The 27485-nt window shown below is 32.7% G+C and overlaps 1 protein-coding gene across 1 annotated transcript; it reads right to left on the reverse strand.

The window, feature by feature from the left end:
- Positions 1 to 1892: 1892 nt before the first annotated feature.
- On the reverse strand, positions 1893 to 17962 carry LOC133183269 (neuropeptide receptor 15-like). The gene is made up of 3 exons (XM_061318230.1): positions 17715 to 17962; positions 11151 to 11743; positions 1893 to 2699 (listed from the first exon to the last, which is right to left on the reverse strand). Exons 2-3 carry the CDS (start codon positions 11642 to 11644, stop codon positions 1970 to 1972), a joined length of 1224 nt encoding a protein of 407 aa, XP_061174214.1. The 5' UTR covers positions 11645 to 11743; positions 17715 to 17962; the 3' UTR covers positions 1893 to 1969.
- Positions 17963 to 27485: the final 9523 nt, after the last annotated feature.

Raw genomic sequence — 27485 nt, forward strand, 5'->3', positions numbered from 1 at the left:
ACCTATTTTTCACCCACGGGTATTATACGTGAAAAGAAGAAAAGACTTGCTGTGGCCTTCAACTCGACATTTAGACGACATATTGTCAATTACATGTAACAATCATATGGTTATTTCCATTCTTATGTCGATACGATATATCTTAATGAGCTTGAAATAAAAGATACTACAGAGTCTGACACATCTGTTGGATATTTTACTAGAAAAAAGCGTTAATCGTAATCTAACAACCAAGCTCTATGATAAACGTGATGACTTTAACTTTACAATCATCAGCTTCCCTTACTTATGCAGCAATATACCTTCATCACCTGCATACGAGGTTTATTTCTCTCAGTTGATTCGATACGTAAAAGCATGCTCGACGTTCGTGGATTTTTTTAGATCGATCACTGTTCGTTATCTTACCTTTTACATTTAAAGTGCATTGATTTTGTCCCAAATTGAACGCACTTTGAAAAAAAAATTCAAAGTGTGTAATTTTTAGAGTGCGTTGCCATAATGCTCATTGTAAGAATGCAAAATAAAACAACAACAACAACAAAATATCTCAATAGTTTGAGATTTAAATATATTACATATATTGTGTAAATATTTAAATTTATATAGATTTTTATTTCCTCTAGAGTACATATAAACGAAAACTAGATATAACTGAGATGAGCTTGAAATAAAAGCTCATCCACAGATTCTGACACATCTGTTTCATATTTGGATATTTTACTAGAAAAAGACGTTAATGGTAATCTAACAACCAAGCTTTATGATAAACGTGATGATTTTAACTTTTCAATCGTCAACTTCCCTTACTTATGCAGCAATATACCTTCATCATCTGCATACCGGGTTTATGTCTCTCAGTTGAGAGCATGCTCTACGTATGAACAATTTCTTAAACTAGGTAAGTTATTGACAAACAAGTTGATGAAACAAGACTATCAGCAGTCTCCTGTCTAATGGACTTTTGAGTTTGAATACTGTTCGTTATCTCCATATATTTCACCTATAAGTCCCACTATCGCACATCACACAAAATCATGATAATTGATATGTATAGGATTCATGATTCATAGGTCCATATTCTTGAAGTATTCAACTTCCTGTCAAAATTTTCTATGAAATAAATCTCCAAAAGATTGTTACATATGTCAAAAACACGCAATAGACCATAAAAATCCAGTTTTCATATTTTATGTCAACGAAAACCCTTTTTTCGGCATGTCAACGTCAACAGAATGACATCATCAATTTAGGTGTCATCGATTTGAGGAGAGCTTAATCAATATATATATATATATATATATTTTACTTTACTTTTCTTTACTTTTCAAGTAAGTTCAAATCATCAAATTAAAGCTGTTTGTAAAATATATCTAAATTAAAAAAAATTAAAAAAATAAAGAAAAAGGCGATGTAAGTGTGTCCATGTTCTCTTCGATATTTAAGAAAAGTTGAATATCTGTGGTATGTTATTAAAAGATATGAAAACTATAATCAAGAAATATAAGGAAGGAATACCGACACAATAATGTTGTTATGTTCAGTGATTTTTTAGTGCAGTTCTAGTAATCGAACACTCTTGGTAAAACGTAGACATAAATGATAACATTTTACACAGGTGTTTGGATATGGGGGATATCGTTGTGATAAAATATTAACTTCCATGTAAGTTCAAACCATTAAACTGGAGGTAATCTTTTAAAATAGAGAAAATCAAAATAGTAAACAAAACAGCAATACTGTGAAACTTCAACACAATGACGCACTCAATCTTAAGGTCATCCCTTATCATATCCTTGTCTACTTGATAAAATGGCATTTTAATTGATGTAAAGTTCTGATTTTTCATAAATAAGAAAAAATTCAACAGAACAAAGAGATACAAGTTCAGAGAAATAATTTATTATAAACACTTATTTTTATTTAAATAACAACAAAGACAAAAAAAAAAACTTTAAAAAGCTTATATTTACATTTCTGTAGTGGCGGAGACATAACTTGCTTGTCGCCAAACACGTGATGTGTTAGAGGTCAGGGTCGGTTGTCGCCTCGGTTTGACCTGGTGGTGATTATTCTGACAACATCTACAGATTATGAATTTAAAACATTGCCTAAAATTTTGACTAAAAATAGAATAAAGAACCGGGTTAGCAGCTGAGTTGACGTTAGCGATTATCATAACGAAGACCTGATATGCGAAGTTATGATGAAAAGTCTGTGGTGAGATAGTGTTGGAGATGAGGAGGACTTGGTGAGGGAGATAACTCAGAAAATATACAACAACACTTGATATCAACATTTTCACCACACCCCTTCTCGCCTGTAGAGCTTCTGAAAATCGCTCAAGCGAAGAACCATTCACCAGACGTATCGTCACGCGTCGATGAAGTCTTTCCGAACCAACAAACAAGTGTTTCGTCACAAAGATGTACAACGTCACTTGGATTACTAGTGGCAAGAAGTAAAATAACACTGATTCTATATATTTAAATAACACAAAATAGAACATGTGATCGTCCGGAAAGATTATCATGCAGTATACAATAGGTATCCTAGGGTCGCCCTGGACGACTTCATTAAATATAAGAGTGGGTAAACCAGCCAGACAGGCACACGGCCAAATACAACCCAATACAAACACGATTCTTCTTTTGTTACACACGATGTGCGCCTTGATAGGGTGAATGATTGCCACGTATCTGAAAGCAAAAAATGAATAAATAAATAAATTCAGAACAGGCATGAGCAATCACATATACGATAGGAAGATGATGTATATGGCATCGAGACTTCTGAAATTTCCTTTCATTAATTTACGGGATTTTTTTCTTATTTATTAAATTTAATACCTTAGTTACAATTCTTAAAGTAGTGTAAAAACTAGTATATTGAAATAATTGTATTTCTATACAGTTACTATTTGTTGAAAAATTCCGATATATATGAGTTGCGAAATGACTATAAGATGGTTATATACTTAGAGGTACTGTTAGTACTGAGCTCACAAAATGATACCCCCGCTCGCATTTAAGTATAATGGCAAAGTGTATTTCTTGACAGAAAATAAATCAGATTTTATGAAAGTTTGATTTTTCAGTAAGGGGTTTAGGAGGAATTGTAATAAGAAAACCAGTACCCTTTTATCGAGTATAATAGCAGTGTTCATTCTTTGCTATGGGAAACCCCAAATATCTGTCCGATCAAAACGTAACATAGGAGGGGCACGATGGCACTATGTAATAAAAATTATTTGAAAGCCTCATTAAATTGCATTCAGTTGTATAGCAGGGGTTGCGGATAAGAGATGGGTAGTCCAATTTGGCCCAGATATCATAGAAAGAATGTCAGTGTCCATGTTTTATTAGGGGAAACACCATATATATGTCAGACTGAAACTTATGAGAATTATAATGCCACTATGCAATAAAAGTTTCGTGAAAGTTTCACAAAAGTGCATTCAGTGGTGGAAGAGGAGTTGCGGGGTGGCTACCCCCAGTATAACGGACGGACACCCCTATCACTATAAACCCTTCTCTTCAAGCGGGGGATACAATCATAACCATGCTGTTACAAGCCTAGTTTTGCATATATATTTTTTAAAGTAATGGTTGAGATTTCTCACTTGCTATGTTACATGTACAGGGTGTAAGAACATTTTAAAGAAAATTCTGTTTGATATTCATTGTTATAATAAACACGTTTTTCTTTTACTGTAATTATGGACATTTACATACCTAAAGTCGTTTGACTTTCGCGAATTAATTGCATAGACTCTCATGTTGAAGGTAATTTCTGCTATACCGTCTTTTAAATCCCTATACTTCCTTACATTTTATGCTGTTAAGTAGTCAGTTACCCATGTGAGGAACAATTCCCTCATTGCAGATGGCAAATGATTTGTTGTTATTTATTATCATTATTTATATGTAACTGAAATTGCTCGTATAATAATCAATCAAAGTATGGTACTTTGCATCATTGCTTAGTAATTGCTTATGGAACTTGTTCCAAAGATTTATCAGATGTTTTTGTGAATGTACTAGGGTAAATTTGTCTTTTTTTTCAGAGCAATAGTTATATTTTACTTCAGTTTTTATGACAATCATGCAGGTTTAGATGAGTTATTGAGTACACTGAACTGTTTTCACGAGCAATTTTATCTAACAGTGCATTCTAAGAACATTCATGTCAAACCCCGAGGACTGCAGTCTGGAATTGACAATTGTTAATTGCAAAACTGATGATTAAATTAAGAATCTTAGAAAACAGGCGTCTGTAGATCTCTCCAGCAGAAAGACTATATCTTGTGAGAGGCAGCATGACCTTTTTAAATGGCAGTTAAACAATCTTGGCAAGGATATTTCAGAGAATATCAAAAATGCGTTTCCTTCATTATTGTTAAATAAAAAAAATATTTTCTACCATTAATGTGAATGTCAGATAAAACTTAAATGCTTAAAATGGTATGCAAAAAAAAAAAAAAACAAAAAAAAACAAAAAAAACAAAAACAAAAACATTTTCCTTTTTAGCAGAAGAAATATTTCATGGTATATTTACGAATTCTAATTATCTGTAATTTTCTTTTAATTAGTATGTTTCCAGTAATGTTGTTTTTCAAAGATAAAACGTTCCTTCTGCTTTGACAATGTTAAATTTTTAATTCAAAAGAAGATTGGATGCAAAAGCTAGGTGCATGGAGTTGTGTGTTTTTTACTGATTTCCATGCAATACAATGTTTCTTTTAAATTTGAATCTGTAATTCACACTATTCAAAACAAATGTATGGTTTAAACTACAATTGAAGAAAAATACCCAATTATCAATCGACTTTCTTATGATATCATAAACATTAATTGATCTGAGGTATGTATATTTTTCTAAATTGTAAGATAATTGATCAATCTTTTTAAGACTAAAAGGGGCTTATTTGATGCCTACAAAGTTACACAGTGCGAAGGGTGAAGTCATAGAGATAATCAGGAACTTAGGTTACTCAATGATTCTAACTGAGACTCTCTGCCTCTCTGACGTAAGCCACACACATTGTAGTATATAGGTTATGACATTTACAATTTAAAGTATCAACAATATACTCGATCACTCATTTATTTTTAAATATTTTACTACTTCAAAGAGTTATGCAAAATTAAACACACACACACACACCCTCACACAAACACACACACACACACACACACACATGTTCTTTATAAATAAGTTGTATATCCACATCTCGTTTACAATTTTAAATTTTATAGCACAGAAAAATAAGATGCAAGCTATGTCAGCATAGCATGAAAGTCCACAGGTGAGTTATTAAATTAAAAGGTCTCTGCTGAAGGTAAGTCATAAAGAACCAACCAAAATCAAAATCTGAAACAAACATCAACTATTTACACCCCAGATATCGGATCAATAGTTTGGCCTTTGTAGCAAAATTACAGTTTTCATTTTTAAAATTCAAATTCAAGGACACGACACATTGCAATACAATGGGTCAAAGGAAGTTGAAAATATATAAAAGACGAAGTTCTATCTGCAGACATAGCAAGAATAAGGCTGGTAGCTAGATCTGTTGTATATTCATGAATATTAGATCATAAAACTATTTGCACTGACTGATTTAGTGCACTAGTGCTTAATTTTTTTTTAAATTTCAATTTTCTCTCCGACAGATTTTGTCTTGCGAATAACAAATCTTTCAATTATTCATATTAAAACATTTATTCGTCAAAAAACTCTGTCTGAAACATTACAAATTGAATGTAGCTAAACCACTCAACAATGTTACAATGATACAAACGAATCACCACGACCATTACTCTACAGGACCAAAAGTTTGTTTGTTTGTTTGTTTCTTGTTTAACGTCCCACTCGAGAATTTTTCACTCATATGGAGACGCCACCACTTGCCGGTGGAGAGCTGCAAATTTTGTCCTATACTCGGCACTTACGGCCATTGAGCAGTGAAGGATCTTTTTCGTGCCAGCACCTAATGCGACACGGGACCTCGGTTTATACGGTCTCATCCGAAGGACCGGTCTCCACGTCCCACAGTGGGATTCGAACCCCCGATGTAAGGATCAACTCCTTACTCCGCGACTCTAGAGCAGACGCTTTAACCACTGCGCCACGCGGGCGACCAGGACCAAAAGTAGAGAATAGGTTTCTTAAAGGGGAAAACATTTTAAGTGTTATGTGAATATTTTCAAAAAGTGTGTGTAATGTAGTCAACAATAGTAACGTCAACTATGAAACATGTACATTACATGCCACATCTAAAACAAGACTGGATGCACGTACGTTAATATGGAACATAATTTTGAAATCTGATCTCTTTTTGGATTGTGGTTACTTAGGAATGAAACTCTTCTCAGATATTTTACAGTGGCCATTGTACTGAGGAAAATATGTCACATGACGCATCCGAGGCTTTATTACTGATATGCATCTCCAGGTGCATGCATGCAATATATGTGCCAGCTTGGTCAGTGTACGATATATAGCTAAAGCTTCAGAGCTAAAACGTTCAAGTTAATGCTGCATTCGAAGAAAAGATCTACCCTTAGTCGTGAAATGTGAAGCAGAAAAGAATTCATGCTCAAAAGTCTAATTAAACAAAACAAAATGTGAGCAGGGGAAAAACGAACCTATAAAAGTATCAGAGGTGGAATTAAGTAGTATGGAGGAGTAAGCATCCCTTATTGACCGGTTACACTCGCCGTGAGCCCCTTATCATGATCGGGTAAACGGAGGAATCAGTAGGCAATCCAGTATCAAAACAAGAAGTACTGTGAGCACCGAGCTCACAAAATGATACCCCCACTCCCGAAAGAATGTAATGGCAAAGTCCGTTCAGAACATAATAAATAGGAACATAAAAAATTATAATACATAAAACAGGATCGTAAAAAATAACATGAAAAAAAAAAGAAATTTGTAAAAGTATCATTAAATTTTATTTTGTGGTAGGAGGAGTTGCGGAAAAGAGATGGGTGCCCCCAATATTATACAAAAAATGGCACTTTTTAGTTTTTCTATGAGAAACCCCAAATATCTATCTGATTGAAACAAAAAACAGTGACACTATGTTATAAAGATTCTTTGAAAGTTTCATTAAATTTCATTCCGTAGTATATATAGTGCTGGGGATAAGAGATCGCCCCCCCCCCCAAATGTTATAGAAACAGAGGCCCATGGGTCACATCGCTCACCTGAGTTACTATGGCCCTGCTGTTCTCCATCAATCAATTTTCCCCTATATATTCCTATTAAAAATTTGATAAGATATTTGCTCCCTACCTTCCAGGGGTCATGAATTGAACAATGAACAATTGAAGGATGCTTCGATATAAATATGATTAATCATGACTTACATTGTAGGTGTTCTTGAGTATGAGATTTTACCAAAAAATCCTATTTTATTCCTTTAAAAATCTTTGATCGTCCATTGTGGCCCTACCCTACACCAGGGCGTCATGGTTTTAATGAACTTGAATCTACACTACCTGAGGATGATTCCTTATAAATATGACTTATCATGGCTTTCTGTTCTTAAGGGTAAGATTTTAAAGATTCTTCCTAGATATTACTTTTCAAAACTTTGATGGCCCATTGTGGCCCCACTCTACCCCCTGTTACCATATGATTTGAACGAATTTGAATCTATAATACCTGCGGATACTGCCAAATAAATGAGACTTATCATGGTTTGACTGTTCTTGAGAAGATTTTTAAAGATTTTTTCCTATTTATTCCTATGTAAAACTTTGACTGTCTAATGTGGCTCCATCCTAATCCCAGGGTCATGATTTGAACAAACGTAAAACTACACCAGTTACGGATGCTGCCAGATAAATTAGACTAATCATGGCTTTACTGTTTTTTCTTCAGAAGTTTCTTTTAAAAAAAGTCCAATGTAATCCTAATTAAAACGTTAATTTCCTATTGTGGCCCCGACCTTGCCCTGATGGTCATGATTTGAACAAACTTGAGTCTACATTATGTAATGAAGCTTTCACATGAGTTTCAACTTTTCTGGCTCGATCATTGGTTATTGACAAGAAGATTTATAAAAGATTCTATTAATTTTTTTTCTAATTTTTAATTATCTCCCCTTGAAAGAGGGCGTTGCCTTTCATTTGAATAAATTTATACCCCTTCACCCAAAGATGTTTTGTGGCAAGTTTAGTTGAAATGGCCCAGTGTTTCTTGAGAAGAAGTTGAAAATGTGAAAAGTTTACAGACAACGGACGACAGACACCCTTCGATAAGGAAAACTCACTTGAGTCTTGAGTCAACGACACTATGTAATGATAAGATTCTATGAAAGTTTCATTAAATTTTATTCAGTGGTAAAGGAGGAGTTATGGATAGGAGATGGTTACCCCCTCCCTATGTTATGAAAAGAATGGTAGTGTCCATATTTTGCTATGGTTAACCCTATATATCTGCCCGACCAAAATAAAATAGAAGATGCACAATAAAACTATGTAGTTAAGATTCTGTGAAAGCCTCATTAAATTTTATTCATTGGTATAGGTGGAGTTGCTGTTCTCAGATCCCCCCCCCCCCCAAGTGTGACAGACGTAGGGAAGGACATACAGATGGTCGTACAGAAGAAGGGACATCTCACCACTACATACCCCATCCCCCTCTCCATCACCACCACTTTTCAAGCGGGGATATAACAATACCTTAACAATTTGTATTTACAAAAAATTACGACAGACTGTATTTGCAGTTGTATTGTATTTGAGTTTACAATAACATTTCACCTGCATATAGAGTTTATGTCTCCCATTTGATTTGATACGCACGAGCATGTTCTACGTAAGAACAATTTATAAAACGATGAAAACTATTCACAAATAGGTTGATGATTCAAGGATATCAACAGCCTCGTTAAAAGTCAACATTTCACAAATTTTATGGTCGATATAACGATCTGTTAGCAAATACAACATATCGTTAAGTCGAATGGTGAGTGGCTGTTTTATACAAATTGTTAGGACATTATTTTCGCGCTGAATTGTTTACGATTTTTTTTTCGTTTGAGCGATCATGACAAGGAGCAAACGGCGGGTATGACCGGTGGACAGGAGATGCTTACTCCTCCATAGCACCAGAAACCACCTCTGAAATTTTTAGGGGTCTGTATTTGTTCTGCTCCCAATTTGCATTGTTTGAATGGACTGTTGAGTTTGATTAATGATCGTTATCATCATATTTCATATTATCAGAAGAGAGTAAATTAATAACTATTTGTAGTCGCCCGCGTTGCGCAGTAGTTAGAACGTTTGCTTTAGAGTCGAGGAGTTAGGAGTTGATCCTTATGTCGCGGGTTCGAATTCCGCTTTGGGACGGTGAGACCGGTCCTTCGGATGAGACCGTATCAACCGAGGTCCCGTGTCGCAGACTATAATACTGCCATCTTGAGTGGCAAGACAATTCGGTCCAACGTGCTTCTGACTTGCACATAGTTTTCTTGTGGAAGTAGTAAAAGAATATGTAAGGAACACACGGTTAGTGATATTTTTATATACATGTATATACTAAGAAATAAATCGAGAAACAGTGCTCTTTTTGTATGCAATAAATACATTTTTTTGCAAAGGGTGGCACTGTAGGTCTCTGGTCGTCCATCCCAAATTTTTTCAGATCGAGCTACAGATCTGCAGCTACCAAATATATCGTCTCTGACTTCTTTTTTCAAAAGTTTTGAGGGGGTTTAAAGTTTATGACAGAAATATAGAATGACAGAACGACAGAAAGAAAGTCTTAATTATCTAGACGCTTCCACTATCTCGAAATACTGTGAAAACAAGCGTATGGATGATGGACGCTAAATGACAGTACAAAAACAATACGTCCCCATTCTTCACTCCGGGGCATAAAAATAATGATTTCTTTTACAAAAACAAGCTTTCGTTTTGATGTATTTTACTGACGTTTTATACCAATTATTAGGCCATTGATTAATTCTTATTTTACCACAAATTTCTCCAGTTGCCTGATCAATAAAGGGCACACGGCGGGTGTGACAGGTCAACAAGGGATTTTTACTCTTGCTAGGCACCTGATCCTACCTCTCGTGTGTACATGGGTTGTTTTCTTGTCCTGTTCAAAATTTGTATTGTTAAAAGGATTTTAAAGATCGATCACTTTTCGCTATCCTTACCTTTTTCATTTCTATCAGAAGCCACAGGAAAGAATTATAGGCGATATTTCTGATATTGTTAAATGTTTTGTAGCAAACAAATTCAGAGAATCGAATCAATGAAAACACTTTTTTCTACAGCTAAAACACATTCTTTTCTCATTGTTATATTGTAGCTACTAAAGTTCTTATCCACCGGAATTTCAATGATTTATATACTTATATAATATTGTTATTATTAGGATGTGCTATGTCGATTTATGTCAGGGTTTGACACATGGTGCACGAGCCGGAGGCGAGTTTGTATACGACAATTTAATCAAATTTGTTTGCAGACGTTAAATCTAAATGAAAATTTTCTTGAACTTCTTTAATCAAGCGTCATATCATTAAGCGATTTAATGACTCCGAAGTAACAATTCATATTACTTTTCAATTTAGGATATTGTTTAATTCGATTATTTGTTAGAGAATTTTTCTTCAAACCCCTTGTCAATGTTATCAGTCTTTTGGAAATGATATTCATTTATTTTTCGTTTTGTGTCAAATGTATGAAAACTACGTTTTTATACTTGAAAATACACTTCGTAACGTATCGGTAGAGGGTAGCGCGTTGGACTGACGTTTGCAGGATCATGAGTTCTATACCCAGCATGGGTGCTTACACATTTTTTTCTGTAGAAAAAAACTTAGTCGCGCACTATTTCGGCATAATGTGCTTACACTATATAGTTGGGCATTGATTATAGAGACAAACTGACAAGCATTATAATGATTTTTAGTGAAAAATATGTTCATTGGGAGGTGTATCTGTGTTATATTTCCTAAGGTTATAAGTTTCAAATAAGTAAAACTATCGAAACGAGAATCATAAATGCCCCCCCCCCCAAAAAAAAAAAAACAAACAAACAAACAAAAACATTAAAACAACTCAAGCTCTCTTTGTCAATGATTATGATATGATATTTCTTATACTCTTTCGACTCTCACCTTTCAACGCATAAAGCTATGAGAGTGAGTACAGATCCATACAATGACGTCACCATGATGTAACGGTTCACTTTACAAGCTGTGCGGTTAAATAACCAACCCTGTTCTAACATAAAAAGAATTGTCTCCGGAATTCCAAAAACCATGATTAGAAGGTCGGCAAATGCCAGATTGGTAATAAGTAAATTTGTCATGGAAGTTCTCATCTTTTTATTGCATACTACCGCACAAACCACGAATGAATTTCCACAGATTCCCACCACACTTATCACAAAAAACAACAGGGAGAGTCCAACAATTGTTTCCGGGGATATTGAATCACTTCCGAGATTTTCTGAGTGAGATTCGTTTCCGGTAAATTTCAAAGCTATGCCGTGCGACACATACCCCGCAGAGTAAGAATAATTTGAAATCTTCCTCGAGATTATAATTTCCGAGGACACACTTTCTGGATAGATATTTTCTAATGTTGTCAGATTGCCGCTGTCACCCATTCTTCCGGGAGATTTATTTTCTTCTGTTATATCATCTAAAATGACTGTTACGAAGTCATTGACAAAGAAATTCCGGCAGGAACTCCTTCTTCACTCATTCTAAAAAAAAACAAAATGTGATATTGATTAGCTCAAACAAGTATCCCAGTTCCTCTCTCTACGGGTGTGATGTATGCCTCGGGAAGCTACTGTAGACACAAAAGAGCATTCCTATTACTGCATATCAATCAAGGAAGAGATGGTTTAATTTAATTACAATTCCTCAAAATAATTTAATGCAAAAAACCAATTTAACGTATTACATTTTTTTCTGTCGAATTCATTAACCGATATTCTTGTTTTTTTTTTTAGTATAAATAATTGTTTTCTTGAATTTGTGTTTCTATGACAATAAAGTTAATTTTTCACTTTCCTATATGTATATCGTATATGAACATTTTTTTTCTGGTTGAAATATTGTTTAATTAGACAGTTAGTATGGTATAGTAGAACTTTAGATATAAACACGTAACTTGATTTCCTGACATTTTCAGCTGCACCTTCTCTGTTAACGTTTTGTTCGATTTCTCGCCTAACAGCAATGATTGAAAATCTTCGCTCTAAACAATACACATTGGATAGGTAGAACAAGTTTCATATTTAGATACCGAATGCACTGACATGGTCATTTGCCTATAGTTATCCAAAACATTACTAAAACTTGATGAAATTACAATCATTTTATAGGCACTTTAGAGAAAATACGATTGAAAGTAATATTGCTTAGCTTGTGTGATCTGGACTGTATTTACAGAAATTAGTATGTCTGTAATGGTAACGGGTAGTTCCAACAATATCTATTTTACTACAATCTCTTTGATAAGAACTAATATTGCTCATCTTCCTTTCAACAGAAACTGTACAAATTCTTTGTCAGATTATTGCATTTTCTCACAATGATTGTTTTTTGTGGAATTTTCTGCGTATCCTTTGATACTCAAACCTAGCTTAACTTAGTTAAGATCGTGCATAAAATCAAAGATAAACCTCTACTTGAGAATAGAAATAAAGCTTTTACTGCTATGTAGCGAGTGAAATAAGTTGCTTTTTAAATATGAGGAAATACATTTCTCGAAATAACAGAAACAACTAAATTGTTACAAGTATTGCAAACCGCATATGATAATTGATCATTGTTAAATGTATAGGAACAGAATATCGTTGTTTTTGGACGATTGTAGCATGTCACAAACAGGATTACTTTTTATTATTATTATTCCATTATTATTATATGTGAACATTAACGCGTACGAATTTTCTAATTATTTTGCTTTCTAATTATTTTGTTTATCATGTACGTTTTTTTTCACAGATCATTAAGGTATAACCGCCAGTCTAAAAAACAGGAAGCATGTCACGTCAGCTCCGTGATTGATGGTGCATGTGGTATGTTACCTAGAGCACCGTTACTTCTACAAGGTCATATTGTCTTGCAATGGAACATTGAAAGACAGATTATATATCTGACATGAAAATTTTATGATTAGCATATTGTAAGACATTTAGTAGACGAAGTGTTTTTCGCAATGTAACATATGGATCTTTATTTTTCGAGATAAAATTTCTAAATTCCAGGTCTTATTGTTCCTGTCCGCTTGTTATTTGCACTGAGTTTATAACAAGCGCCATATATTTAGTTTTATGTATCGTCAGAATAATATTTAATTCACCTTCATTATTCACATTTTTTTTAACGATTAAACTTTTCAACCTTGACTAATCTATATCTGCATCATTTAGAGATGAAATATGATTACGCATGTACTAGTGTTTAGTTAAATTCATCTCGGCATAACGATGTATAAACCGTAAATCTGTAGTTAACAGTTATATAGGACTCTTCCCTGATACAGGTGCCCATTTATAAAACAAACAAGAAAAGGATTGCGAAAGCTTCGGAGGCTTGCTGTTAGAGCTATGTTTTATAATGCCTGAAAAATGATATCACAGACGATGCAGTTTTATATATTACTTCATGTTTTAACACGAAGAGGTACATTTTTATTTGCTTTGCTCACGTATTGTTTATTGGTATGTATGATTGTAATTGCGGGTCTTAATATGGGTATATATATTACAGATTTTTTAAACAGGCAAAGAATATGAAAGCTGGTTAAATTTGCTTTACGGCAGAGCTGGAAAAAATTTTATGAAAATCTAGTAAACTAAATCACCCCTCTCCTGTAGCTTTAGAGAGTATCATAAGAAAAAAGATCTTGTAAATGTGATTCAAAGAAATTTCAAACTAGTGCTCACTCACTTGCTAGGATGAATATCTATTGAAGAATTCATACCACTAGCACAAAAATTTCAAGAAAGAACTTGCACATACATGTAAGCTGAAATATTCCATATTTAACACTTATTTCTGAATATGTGAAAAGAAAACATAAGTTTTTAAACGTGTGTGGAATGAACATTATGTATCTTGCTATTATTTTATAGTACACATTGAGCACTTGTTAATCAAATATTGAAATTTTAACTTTGTACAGCTAACAGCTTCGTAATATCCTTGCTTATTTCATATTCAGGGGTCGAATTACACCCCTACATATACATCACAAAGGTCACAATTCATAGTGGGTATTCATTCACAGACCAAAAGCATCATTTGATAACATAGTGTGAAAAAAAATTGTACAAATGCTTTATGTCGAAAACAATATGACAGACAAAAATACCAGTATATGTAAAATTATACTTATCAATTTGAGGTCGAGACATAGAAAAAACTAATTCACTTCAACTGTAAAGTATCAGACTATTTTAATTCGGTATACTTCAATAAATAAACATTCATAAAAACTAAGTCATTCAGAAATTTATCTTTCCAACAACGATAATTCCAATGAAAAAGCCATAAGAACTCTCACAATTCTTAATGAAAAAAGATAGCAATGTATTTTATCACTTGAGAGGTGTATGTGCAGTGGGAAATATTAGTGGGATAGGTACCAAGACAACATTTGAAATACGTTGCCAAAAAAAAAAAAGAGTTATCGATGTGAACAAACGTCTACCTTTGCTTAATTTTTAATCATGTTAATAGATAAAGAGCAGGTGCCCTTGATCTTCAGTTAGAATTAAAAAGGTGAGTCCCATTAATTAAAAAATGTTCGATTATACATTTTTTAAGCTAGGCTGCTATAAGGGTCTTTGAACTTTGGTGTGGCTTTGTAAGTGTTTAGTATTAGATCTGACTAGGTTACTTGAAATATAACATCCAATTCATGGTTAATCTGTTGCCCTCTCAGATAAAGAGTTTCACGAAAGGTGCTGTGGAGAGTCCTTTTAATGTGTTTAGATCCAAACACATTTAATTTAATTTAACAAAAATATTTTACTCATAGAGATGCATTATGGATGATAATTTGAAAAGTAATTTGAATTATTGAAAAAGCAAGTTCGGAAATGAAGCCATTAATTAAAGCATTGTGTGCGGATGTTTTGTCCTCATGATTGTTTTCAGACATGAATCAGAGATAAAATTACGTTATTTTCATGGGTATTGTCAAACGACCTACTGAGAGTGTATTTCGGTAACAAGACATGAATTACGAAACTATGAATTGAAAAGAGAGAGAAAGAAAGAAATGAAAAGAAGAAGAATTTCCGTTACTTCAATTCAATTATGCAATGGATAACAATGTTGACGTTCATATTCAAACTTTGAAAATAATTACAACTATACTTAATATATACAAATACAAACTTAAGTAGAGAAACTTATCTTGAGAAGATATTTGATGTTTTGAACAATTTTATTGCAATTATATTGTTAAGAGCTAACAATCAGGATATTATAATTTGACAATCATGTTTGATGGTCTAATGAGGGGTGAAACCAGTAACTGAATGTGTGGAGTGCCGAATTCCGTTCATTAACGAAATTGCTTTGAACTGATTCTGAATGTACTCTACCTGATGCCTGACAGGGTGACAATCGTATTGAGAAAAGCATGCCCAAGGTAATCATGGTTTTCAAAAGTTCCAGGACATTGAACGTCCTTTAAAACATTTAAAAGTAAATTGTGGAATATAAGATTTACAAGAAGATAATTAATGAAATATGAAGATAACGAACAGTATTCAATCTCGAAAGTCCAATTAATCGACACAAATTTGGAGCAGAGCAAACACGGACCTCAAAATTTAGAGATGGGTTCAGGTGCCATGGAGGAATCGAAATCTATTTGCAGAAATGATCGGTGTATCAATTGTTGTTTTGCTGCACTAATATCGTCCACACTAACTGTGGTTTGCAGTGCAATCTTTACATGAAGGGCTGCCGTGTAACTATCAAAATGAATACAATTTTAATAGATAATCATGCAAACTGCAAATTAATTTACTCTTTCGTTGTGCGTTGAGTTTTAATGACATGTTAGGTGTAATAGAGGAGCAAAAAAGACGGAAAACAACTATTGAAATGCAGAATTTAATGTAAAGTTGCACATATAAATTAAAGAAATAGTGTTCCGAAAAGTTATTGAGAATTATTTGTAATAAATTTATCTAAAATATTGGAATAATAATATATATGATATAATTTTTTATCGTATGACAATACCCCCTACTTTCTTATGAAACATGCAGTTTTCACGGATAACCTCCCATCTGTTGAATTTACTTCCTGTTCTCTGCTTTTGTTAAAAATTAATGGTTTTGAAAAAAGAAAGCCATATAAGATATATATTAGCAAGGGATTGTAAATTCTGGTAATATTTCTGAAACACTTGAGTACTTCACTATATGCTTTGTCTATATAAAGTATGGTACAAAATATTTTGAAAATAAGAGGAATTCAGTGAAGGAAAAAGAGTCGGAAGGCGTAGTTAGCTAACATTTCTTCTCAGTAAGTAAACTTTAAGAAAAACGGGGTTTCTTTTCTAACCCTTCCAACTCTTTTCCTCTGCTGAATTCCTTCCCTTTTTCAATATTTGAAAACAGAGGAATACTCGGTGCTTCAGAAGTATCACTACTTTTGCAGACCTTTGATAATGCACATCTACAATAACCTTTCTATTTTCAAAAGCACTTATTTGGAACATTTATTTAACAATCGACAGGAAGTACAGGTATATAAAGTTAACGGTATGTTATTCATAAAAACTGCACAAAACATGAGAAAGTAGGAATTGAATTGATGTATTTTCCTTTGATAAAAATATTAATATTAAACTATAGATATTTTTTTTTACAAATTTTTTGAAAATCATATCACCAAATAATTCTTAAGTCTATCTGGGAACACAATAAATTTAATTTCCAATGCAGATCGTTTACTGAAAAGCTTATTGGGGGGGGGGGGTATGAACCGAGAATTATAACAAACCCATACCTCTAACAAAATTCGTGTAATCATTGTTTCAAAAATACATAAATATAAATAAACTGATATCCCCCCTTCCAAAAAAAGATTAGTGAATTGAGGACACATTGATAATACATGACAATCCAATGACGCAATTAAGCAGTTGGAAGTCCATTTCTTGTTTCATTTCTCAGGAGTTATAAATTTAAAATCAAGGCAAACCTCTCTCATTCGAAAGTGGAAATGGAATTATGACGTCTTTTCTTATTGTATGAGTGCTTGAAGTTCTTGATTGAATGTTACATTGAGCACCACGATCAGTGAAGAAAATAACTACTATTGAAATTAAACATTTTTTTATAATTCTTTCTTCAACAAGAGAGAATCCAAAGTTTTGTAGATAATTTTTTTACATTACTGTATATGATTTGATTAGTTTTTTAAATCGAATCATGAAAAGTTTTCTAGCAAGTTATTCAAACCAAGAAAAGAAATGAAAAATTGTTCAGATAGATTTTTTATATTAATTTGTTTTCTTTTAAAATAAAGATAAATCTCTATATCTATAGTTATATTTAAAAGATTGATAGCCTTTGTTATAATTTTTTTTTTTTAAAAAGTGCATTGTTATTTGAAACAATGATGCTGTCATTAATTAAAGGAAGACGCCATAAAAACAAGAAATCAATCAACAAGAAGATACTTTTTACTCACTTTTAAACGATGCTTTTAAAATCACAAAATTCCATCTTTTACTAAAGAGACATTTCGTACTCACAAGTCGAAGCACAGGGCACCGCTGGTCAAATGACACGCTTATCGAGTTACACTGATCAACTCAGTGCTTGCAGTCAATACCAATTAACATCACAAGCGATATTTTATGTTATAAAATACAAACAGTCTGCAGGCTGTCACGGAATTCTAACGGATATTATTTTATCCAGTGAGTGTTTGATTAAACTCTACCTCCCAGCTGGAATGCTTTTGAATCTGCCCATTTGTGTGAGTTGAATTCTTTTATTTTCATTCCACTTGCCGCTCCTCTATTGTACTCTTCAGCGCTTACTTAAGTCAGAGGAAATAATACATAAGCCACCGATATTGTTTACAGGATACTTACAATTGATTATATGAAAATACAATGAAACATTGAACATAACTTTTCAATTGTTCATAAAAGGGGGGGGGGGGGGTGAAAAGTACTGGAATCACGACTGACATAGAAAAACCCAACATTACCACGCCAAATCCTCTATTGATATGATAATGGTTTTAAGTTTTATTTTTCTGTATTGAAATTTTCAGTGCTTTGGTGACTTCAGGTTTTTCTTTTTTCAATAGAAAACTTCCAGTATTTATGTAGTTATATTTTACTATCACCTGCATATTGAGTTATTGTATCCATTCTGATTCGGTACACAAGAGCATGTTCATAAAACTATCAATTTTAATCCAAGACAGCCTATTGAAAAATAAGTTGATGTTAAAGAGTTTTCTACATTTTCGTGTAATGTCACAATTCACAAATTATATGGTCGTTATAACGATAAATTCTGTTGTTGGGTCATATGTGGAATATGTTTGATAACTCCAGTTTACTAATGAATACAAAAGGCTCATGGCGGGTTGTATCGGTCGACAGTGGATGTTTATTCTCCCTAGAGATGATATTGATCACTGTTCATTATCTTCTCCTTTTTCAGACCTCAAAAATGTTAAAAATAAAACATTTATAAGTATTATCATAATAGTCACACACTGAAGATGTTCCTTTTGACACAGACGTCCACCATTGTCTATAAACATTTCACAAAAAGATTTTTTAAAAATCATTTCACAAACACTTTATCAAGCACTGCTAATCTAAATACTTTTGACAACCATTTTATTTTCCCTCAATAAGTGAAATGTGAAGTCATAAAGTGTAATGCCTTTTGATCCATTTCAGTTGATAATATTTCCTATAGTCTGGAAATTATCATAACGGAGTTCCCTTTTTTTAAACGTTTATGTAATTATATATGTAAAAAGAGAAGTTTTCTTAAAACCAAACAATTTTTTCCGTGAAGTTGTGTCGTGGCACGTTTATGCCAAATCCTTTGAGATTTGTTCTCCTAATATTGAAATACAGCATTGAAGATAAATAAAATCATCATAAAATGGTGCTGGAATTTCCCACAGTATTTCAGCTCAGTTTATTTTACCCACAGTTTTGATTAATGCTCTAATAATACGATTATATCAGCAACCATGGAAACGTGATTATTATAAGAATGGTGTTCTGTCCGTAAATTTTTTATCATCTAGTCACACTCTTTGTCATGAAAATAAATTTATTCATTGTATGTTTCTTTAATTGATTTTAAGTATATTTTTAGTGATTAATGTATATCCCAGATTAGAGAATAAATATCATTGGAAACTCTCTATAAATATGAACAAGCCCAATACTGCAGATGCTGACATTAAAAAATATTCTAAAACATAACTTCAATTTACCTTTTTTTTACAATGGGGATAAGTTTCAATAAATTTTTGAAGACTACTGTTTTGGATCCAATTTCATAACTGCAAGAAACTGCAATTTCTGAAAATTGTATTTATCAATTAATTCGACCGACATTTGAAGCAAAATAATTTTAACGACAGACGTAATTTAATAAGGAATTTATTCCAAGAACCTTTATATTCCACAATCGTCTCTATCTAAACTGTAGACTTGCCCGAGTTTTTCCGTCATTCGTCATTTGTATTTTGATTAATGATAATATCCAATCTATGCTGCTTATGTTTATTGGTTTATGATTTTACAAAATTCAATTTACAAAACTCCAAAAACAATTACACGTGCCCTTGAGAAATAAAAATCAAGTTATTCTTGATTGCATATAGGAAAATGTTTTCGACAGGCAGAATCTAAATCATTATAAACATCTCTCTCTCTCTCTCTCTCTCTCTCTCCATTGTGAGGTGTATAAATAGGTATAAAATACATATTCAAGATAAGGTGAAGATGAAGAACAGTGATCGATCTCAAAAATCTACAAATAATGCAAATCTATGAACAGATAATAATACACCATAGCACCTGATCCTGAGGTGGGATTAGGTGCCTAGGAGGAGTAAACACCTCCTGTTGTCCGGATAGATGATATGCAGTTATCTTGACCAATTTTCTTAATCCAAGGTCAGGGTAAAAAATGAATTTTAAAAGATTCTTGTATTAAGCATATTTTCTTTTCACTTGGCCGAATCTTTTTTAAAACTACACACACAGATTGCGTATTGGTAAAGAGGATGTGTTGTAACCTATATCCATTTCATTTAAGATCAAAAATCAAAGTTTGAAGAAAATCTATGCGTAGATCGTTGTCTTAGGCTTATTTTCTCTCACCTTTACCTAATCTGACCCGTATTTACCGATAGAATGCTCAATACTTATGCAGTCATCTTGAACACATTTAAAGACATTTTTAGAATCAACGTTATAGCACATCGCTGTTTAAAATCCTTGTGATTAGATTTTTTCTCCCTGTTGTTACATCTGGTTCATACATCATCCAAAGAGCACCAACGGGTAAAGAATAAGTCAGTCAAGAGTAAAAGTCAAGCTCCAAATACATTTCTCGACAAATCCATTTCATCATAATGATCCTTACAAAAACAAGAAACTCCATACGATAGTCACCATCTCAGTGATATCTAGTTTTCGTTTATATGTACTCTAGAGGAAATAAAAATCTCTATATATTTAAATATGTACGTAATATACGTAATATATTTAAATCTCAAACTACTGAGATATTTTTGTCGTTGTTTTATTTTGCACTTGCAATGAGCTTTATGGCAACGCAATTTGAAAAAAAATAGGCACTTTGAAAATTTTTTTCAATGTGCGTTAAAATTGGGACAAAATAAGCGCACTTTGAAAACAAAAATTTAAAGTGCAGTAAATTTGGTACAAAATCAATGCACTTTAAATGTAAAAGGTCAGATAACGAATAGTGATCGATCTCAAAATATCCACGAACAAAACAAATATGTGATGGCATAAAACACGGACCCCTGGAAATTCCAGAGGCGGGATCAGGTGCCTAGGAAGAGTAAGCATCCTTTGTTGACCGGTCACATCCGCAGTTTGCCCTTTGTATTGATCAGGTAGACGGAACTATCCGTAGTCAATTCAGTACAAAAACAAAGGCCTAACAAGTCAGCCAAAATACGACCAAATGATAGGATATATTTTAATGATTTTTTTAAACTGCGTTAAGAGTGTTCATCAACATTTTTACCATGAAGACACTTAACGCACTTTGAAAAAAATCTAAACCAAAAAAAAAAAAAAAAAAACCAAAAAAAAAAAAAAAAAAACAACAACAAAAATTCTGGGCTTAGATTAAAGTAATATACAACATTATTTTGTTATTTTCTTTCAAAAAACTGATGAATTGATCTACCCTCATAAAGAACGAGGAGAAGACAGATAGAAGGTTCCTCAGCTCAACTCTTTATCCTTCTTACCCAAATATATGTATTTACATAACTGGTTTGACATTGATATACTTTCTCTCAATAAAGAGTTAACGTAAAATAGATGAAAAAATTGAGATTAGCTTTCCTGAAAAAAAAATATAATTCACCCTATTATATTAAAGAAGAGAGGCTCAAGGGCCATAATGGTGATCTAAGCAACAATAGCTAACTGACTGTACTTTGGCTTTTCTAAAAGTAGCTTAACAAAATTAAATACAGTACAAATCAAAACAAAATAAATCTATAAAATGCATAAATAATTTTTTTCGTAACTCTAAATGTTAATCAAATAACTGTAAAGAAAAAAAAAGGGGGGGGGGCATCATATTGTGCGGGAATAAACTATTTTGTATACTTCTAGATACTTATCAAATAAATATAAAAAGACCATCATATTGTGCAGGAATATTATTTTCAATGAGCATACAAACCTGTACCCCATTTTGTCTCATTTCTCTTACCATTAAGGGTTATTTTGAAAAAAAAAATAAAAAAGATAAAATATAGGAAAATAAGTATAAGGAAGTCCTTAGTACATTTTTGTCATCAAATGTCCATCTGTCACCATATCTGATAATCTCTCTGTAACCATTTTCATGGTATGGAAAAATAATAATTGCTCCCTTTTACCTAAGACAAATGGGATGCTTCAAGTCACTTATGGACCCTTACATCTACGAACTTATTACAGACTGGATAAAATTAAAAAAGAAACGAAATTGTGCTATTAAACAATCACTTATACATGATTTCTAAAAAGCCCACTTTCCTTTTATAAGGAAAACCTTTGGGAACAAGACGACCCCTAAAAATCTTTAAAATGTCTATATCTTAGATCCTGAAGTGACGTTATCACCGAAGAATTATCCAACCAAGTTCAAATAATTTATTACCATATCTAAGATTTGAAAGAATATTCACCTAGCCGTGCACATTTTTCAAAAGTGCGTTAATATTGTCGATATTAACGCACTTTGAAAAAAAATTTTTTTTTTTCAAAGTGCGTTAGCTTGGTCAAATTTAACGCAGAATTTTGACTGTATCAATTGTTAAATTCATATTTCTATGTTCTATTTCAATTGCATGACATATTGTTATATTTAGAGAGAAACCAGTAAGTTAGAAACATTTTTTTCTAATCCTTTTGATTCATTCAATAAAATATGCTCAAAACAATGTCTTAATTATTTTTTTGTAAATATATAAAGACCTTGCTCGATAAAAAATCCCTTCATTTATCTATTAGGAATATCAATGCCATGTGTATTTTGATTCCATTAACCGGTTAATCTGTTGCGGTTACCTGACTCGCAATTCTGCAACCGATTACTATCCCTAATATATATGTCCTTAATAATAATAAAATAACGATTTGGCACACTTGATTAAAAACAATCGTCAGAAGAACATCTAAATAATTTAGTAATTCGAGTCTAGTTTAGACTGCGGTACTACCTCAGTGCGGGTTTTATCCAACATTACGTTTTATCCAATTAAGGGTGCAAACGATAGTCCGCAAATACACAATTTGTGTAAATTTGCTGAATAAAGTATTCTTGCAATTTCACGTTTCTCTCAGATTAATGAAGAAGTTGTTATACTGGGCGGTTAAATCAACGATTCTTGATTAGATCTCTAAAAAGAACTCTTTCCTCCTGGTCTTTGTTATACGGATTGGCAGCAAACATTATTAAAATTACAACGTCGGTATGTTTCTGTATTTATGAAGTGTTATTGAAAATAAGTTCCTCACCCCAGAAAAATAAGGTAAGACCAAACGCTTTTATGAGACTGTAACTCTTCTGGTTTGTAATTATAATACATTCAGTGGAAATAAATGTTGCACCTTAGACTTGAAACATACGCAAAAGCATGTTCTACGTACTTACAGACAATTTCTAAAACGAGAAAGACTACTGATAAATAAGATGATGATACAACGATTTCAACAATCTTGTTTAAAGTCAACATTTTTCAATTTCTATGGTCGGTAAAATGACCTTCTTTGCAAATAAAATCTGTCATTAAGTAGAATGTTCACTGACGTATTTAGTTAAAATTGTTAGGCCATTATTTTCAAACTGCATAAATTTTCTAGGATTTTTTTCTGTTTTTCTTGATAGGGAGCATGCGGCGGGTGTGACCAGTCGACAGGTGATGCTTTCTCAAGCTTAAAAGTCCATTTAAAGAATACAAATCGGAAGCAGAGCAAACACGGACCTCTGAAAACATCAAAGGTGGGGTCAGATACCATGGAGAATTAAGCATTATCTGTCGACCAGTCATACCTGCCTTTGCCCAATGTCATGATCGTGCAAACGGAAAATTCCGTAGACAATTTAGTGTTTAAATAATGGTCTAACAATTAGGAAGAAAAACATATGTCAGCATTCAACTCAAGGATAGATTACATTTGCTGACAAGGCCATTGATGACCATACAACTTTAAACGAGACTGTTGATATCCTTGTTTCATCAACTTGTTTGTCAATAGATTGCCTCGTTTTAGAAATTGTTTGTACGTGGAGCATGCTTATCCAATCGATCAATCAACTCAGAGATATAAAGATATAAAGCAGATGTGTCAGACTCTGTGGTATCTTTTATTTCAAGTTCACTGGGATATATCGAGTCGACAAATGAATGGAAGTTACTATTGTTAATTGATAATACGTCGTTGATATATCTAAATGTCGAGTTGAAGGCCACAGCAAGAGATTTCTTTTTCTCATGTACAAGTTTTTTAATAAATTCTGCTTCATATGAATACAAAAATAGATCTACTAATAATGGGGCACAATTAGTACCCATGGGAATTCCGACAGATTGTTGGAAGACCTGATCTCCAAAAACTACATATATATTGTCAATCAGAAACTCAGGCATCTTAAATATCTGATTCAGAGTACTTGTGTGTACAATCAGAATGTTTTTAATAAAATAATTTTGCAAGTGACCAATGGCAAGGTAAGTTAATTTAAGGGTTCCATTTTTATTGAAAAAGCAGCTGTCTGTGATATTAAAAAGCCTGGATTTTAATTTCTCGCGAGGAATGGTTGTATAAAGTGTTGAAAAGTCGACGTTTTGATGTTATTGATTTTGGTAAAATTTTGTGATTTCAGATTTTAAAAAAGTTCCTTGGAGTTCTTTTAAACTTGTATCCACATCTGATTTACACTACTTCTCGATCGATTGTTGCACTTTACTCCTTAAGTTTCTCCTTCACTGGTGTTAATATTTTAGTGAGGAGTAGAGAAAGAGGCTTGGTAGAACATTTACTGGAACCCTCTGTGTATCTTTGTTTGTAAGAATTTTTGTTTGTTTAAAAGGAATTTGGAGAATAATCACTGTTCATAACTTAATATTTCATCGTCCGATATATGTACGAGGGTTGTTCGAAAAGTTCGTGGACTGATGCGATAAAATTAATACTATGTAATTTATACTTACAAAATTTTTAATGAACATAAAACAACAAAAGTTAAAGATTTGTTGAAAATTTTAGCTTGATACCTTGAATATTTGCCAAATTATCATAAAATAAAAAAGACATTATATGATCACCCGGCGCTGTCGCCATTTAGTCTCATGGCTTCATTGTTTTTCAATGTCCGCATTCTCTACCTCATACACTTATCTTGATGAGTTTCCTTGGAGTTAAGTAAAGATTTAAACCCGTCTTTTTAAATGATTTTACAATGTCATAAACAGCTGATTTCAATGCATATAATATTGTAAATAGATCTGAAAGATTCTCACTTGATTATAATAGCATATTTGCTTGTCGGACTTCAACATCTATCACACATGATCAACGTCACTTTTCGACGTGACAAACTTTGAACACCCTTACTACAAATCGACATTAACTTTTACATCTCTTGTCTCTCTAATCTTTTTCGGCGTTTAAAAACAAGTACTCTGAATGCATTTTATTTTTCAGCAGCCCATAAAATTATTTCCTAGGTCTATGCCAGTTTTTCCAGAGGGTAAATCTTTAAAGAATGTTGGAAAAAGAAACCCACCCCCTTTTTGACGTCATTACAACCCCATAATTGTTTGGACATTTCATATAAAATTTACGATAAAATTTCATAGAACTTACAGAATGGGGTAAAAATTGCAAATTTTACGGTACATTTGTGTCATACCACATGAGTGAATTAACGGGATTTTAGAATGACAAATGCTCATATCCAAAAAAGAGTCTTTTCTCAGTTACACTTAGGTAGAAAAAACGGAATTTTCGAGGTTGCGCCGCCTGGACATACCTTTGTTTTCAAAAACATCAACAATTCATTAAAAAAATAAAACTAATGATGTATAGTTTATTATATAAATAAAAAAAAGATGATGCTAATTAAACGTTAAAAAATTCATTGATGTATCTATAGCGGTTTTAATTTTATGGCGCTAGTCCACGAACTTTCCGAACAACCCTCGTACAAAGTAATTTTTAAAGTGTACTTTGGAAAGCAAATTCTTTGAATATTATCTCTTTTTTTTTCACTTATTTGTTAGAACTATGTATGGAACTTTACATACTTTCATCATCATTACATTGTCTTTTAAATCATTCTATTTTCTCATCTCTTCTATTTCTCGTGTTTTGCAAAACCTCCAATAAACTGAATTTAAGACTTGAGAAACATGAATAATTTGATATGTTAGGCCATCTTTAAAAAATTGTTTGTTTGCCCTCTTCCGACCGACTGGCTAAAATTGGCCCGACTCAAAAAAATTTTCAACCTCCAGAAAATAAGATATTTTTTTCCTTTTTATTCCTGAATTTTCCCATTTCGTCAACATATATGTTGAATTTTTTTGAGAAAAAAAATCCTACCTACCTACCGACCCAATTTTGTTACCCTGAGTCGGGAGAGGGCAAGCAAACATTATTTAAAAGATGACCTTATCAAATGACATTCTTCTTTTATATTCTTCATGAAGAATTTGTGGTTTGTTTTTTTTATGATGCCATTGTAAGAGATAAAGAGGTACCCAAATGCAACTAATGGCTTTCAATGTAGAACTGTTGTATATTATATTATCAGTATATAGCGAGGCGTATCTAAACCTCGGTGGTTATTGTTCTGCTCTTCCAAGCTTTGATGCGAACATAATGAATCCCAATTTTGAAATATATGTATCAGATAAAATGGTAAGTAATTAATGGGTTTGCACTTGAGCTGTATTGTTTCTCTTTATTACTGATTATAGGAGATAGAAGGACCTGTAGAAAGATACTTACAGTGCACGGTGAAAATAATAATTCATTTCAGATCACGGATATTCATTATAAAAAAAATACTCATTTCTTTTCAGGATTCATTCTCAAAAGCTAAACATCAAACCTTACTAGAAGATTAATCAGAACTCCAGAAAAACATTAGAAAGTAAAATATTGCTGAGCATGGTAATATTACTAAACACTGACGTCATTATATCCAATAACGATGAAGCATTCGTGGATGATTTGGCATCCATTTATATACTGCAGACCTCTTTAATATTGTTTTAGATTAATATTTCGTGTCTTAGAGAAAACAAAGAAATTAAATCCAACACGATTTTTTTTAATCTTAGAAACTTATAATTTAAAGTCAGAAATATACGATTCTGTCATCCGTATTCCATTCTTTATCGTTTTACTTTATATAATAAACCTCTGATAAAGGACAGCTTTTTACCATTAATTAAAAAAATAAAGAGATGCATATCAAATGCATGTAAACTTTCAAAACAGTACAGTTCTTTTTACGATATTGACATCAATGTGAACCCTGTGATCGGAAGGTCGTGTGTTCGAATCACGGCCGCGACTGACCTAAGTTGATAAAAAAAAAAGGTAGTAACTGTTCCTTTGCCAAACGTTCGGCTCTTTGAAGTGAAAGTTGCGGGTTCTTCGGATGAGACCTTAAAAACCGAGGCCCCGTGTCACGGTAGGCG

This window comes from Saccostrea echinata, unplaced genomic scaffold, assembly GCF_033153115.1.
Source record: "Saccostrea echinata isolate AGI-Se365-2 ecotype Australia unplaced genomic scaffold, CSIRO_AGI_Sech_v1 ptg000009l, whole genome shotgun sequence".
NCBI classification, from domain to species: domain Eukaryota; kingdom Metazoa; phylum Mollusca; class Bivalvia; order Ostreida; family Ostreidae; genus Saccostrea; species Saccostrea echinata.

Coding starts and splice junctions, on each gene's coding strand:
- LOC133183269 (XM_061318230.1), bottom strand. CDS start 11,644: ATGGGTGACAGCGGCAATCTGACAACATTAGAAAATATCTATCCAGAA. Junction 2,700..11,150: donor ATAGCTTTATGCGTTGAAAG/GTGAGAGTCGAA, acceptor TTTTGCTTTCAG/ATACGTGGCAATCATTCACC.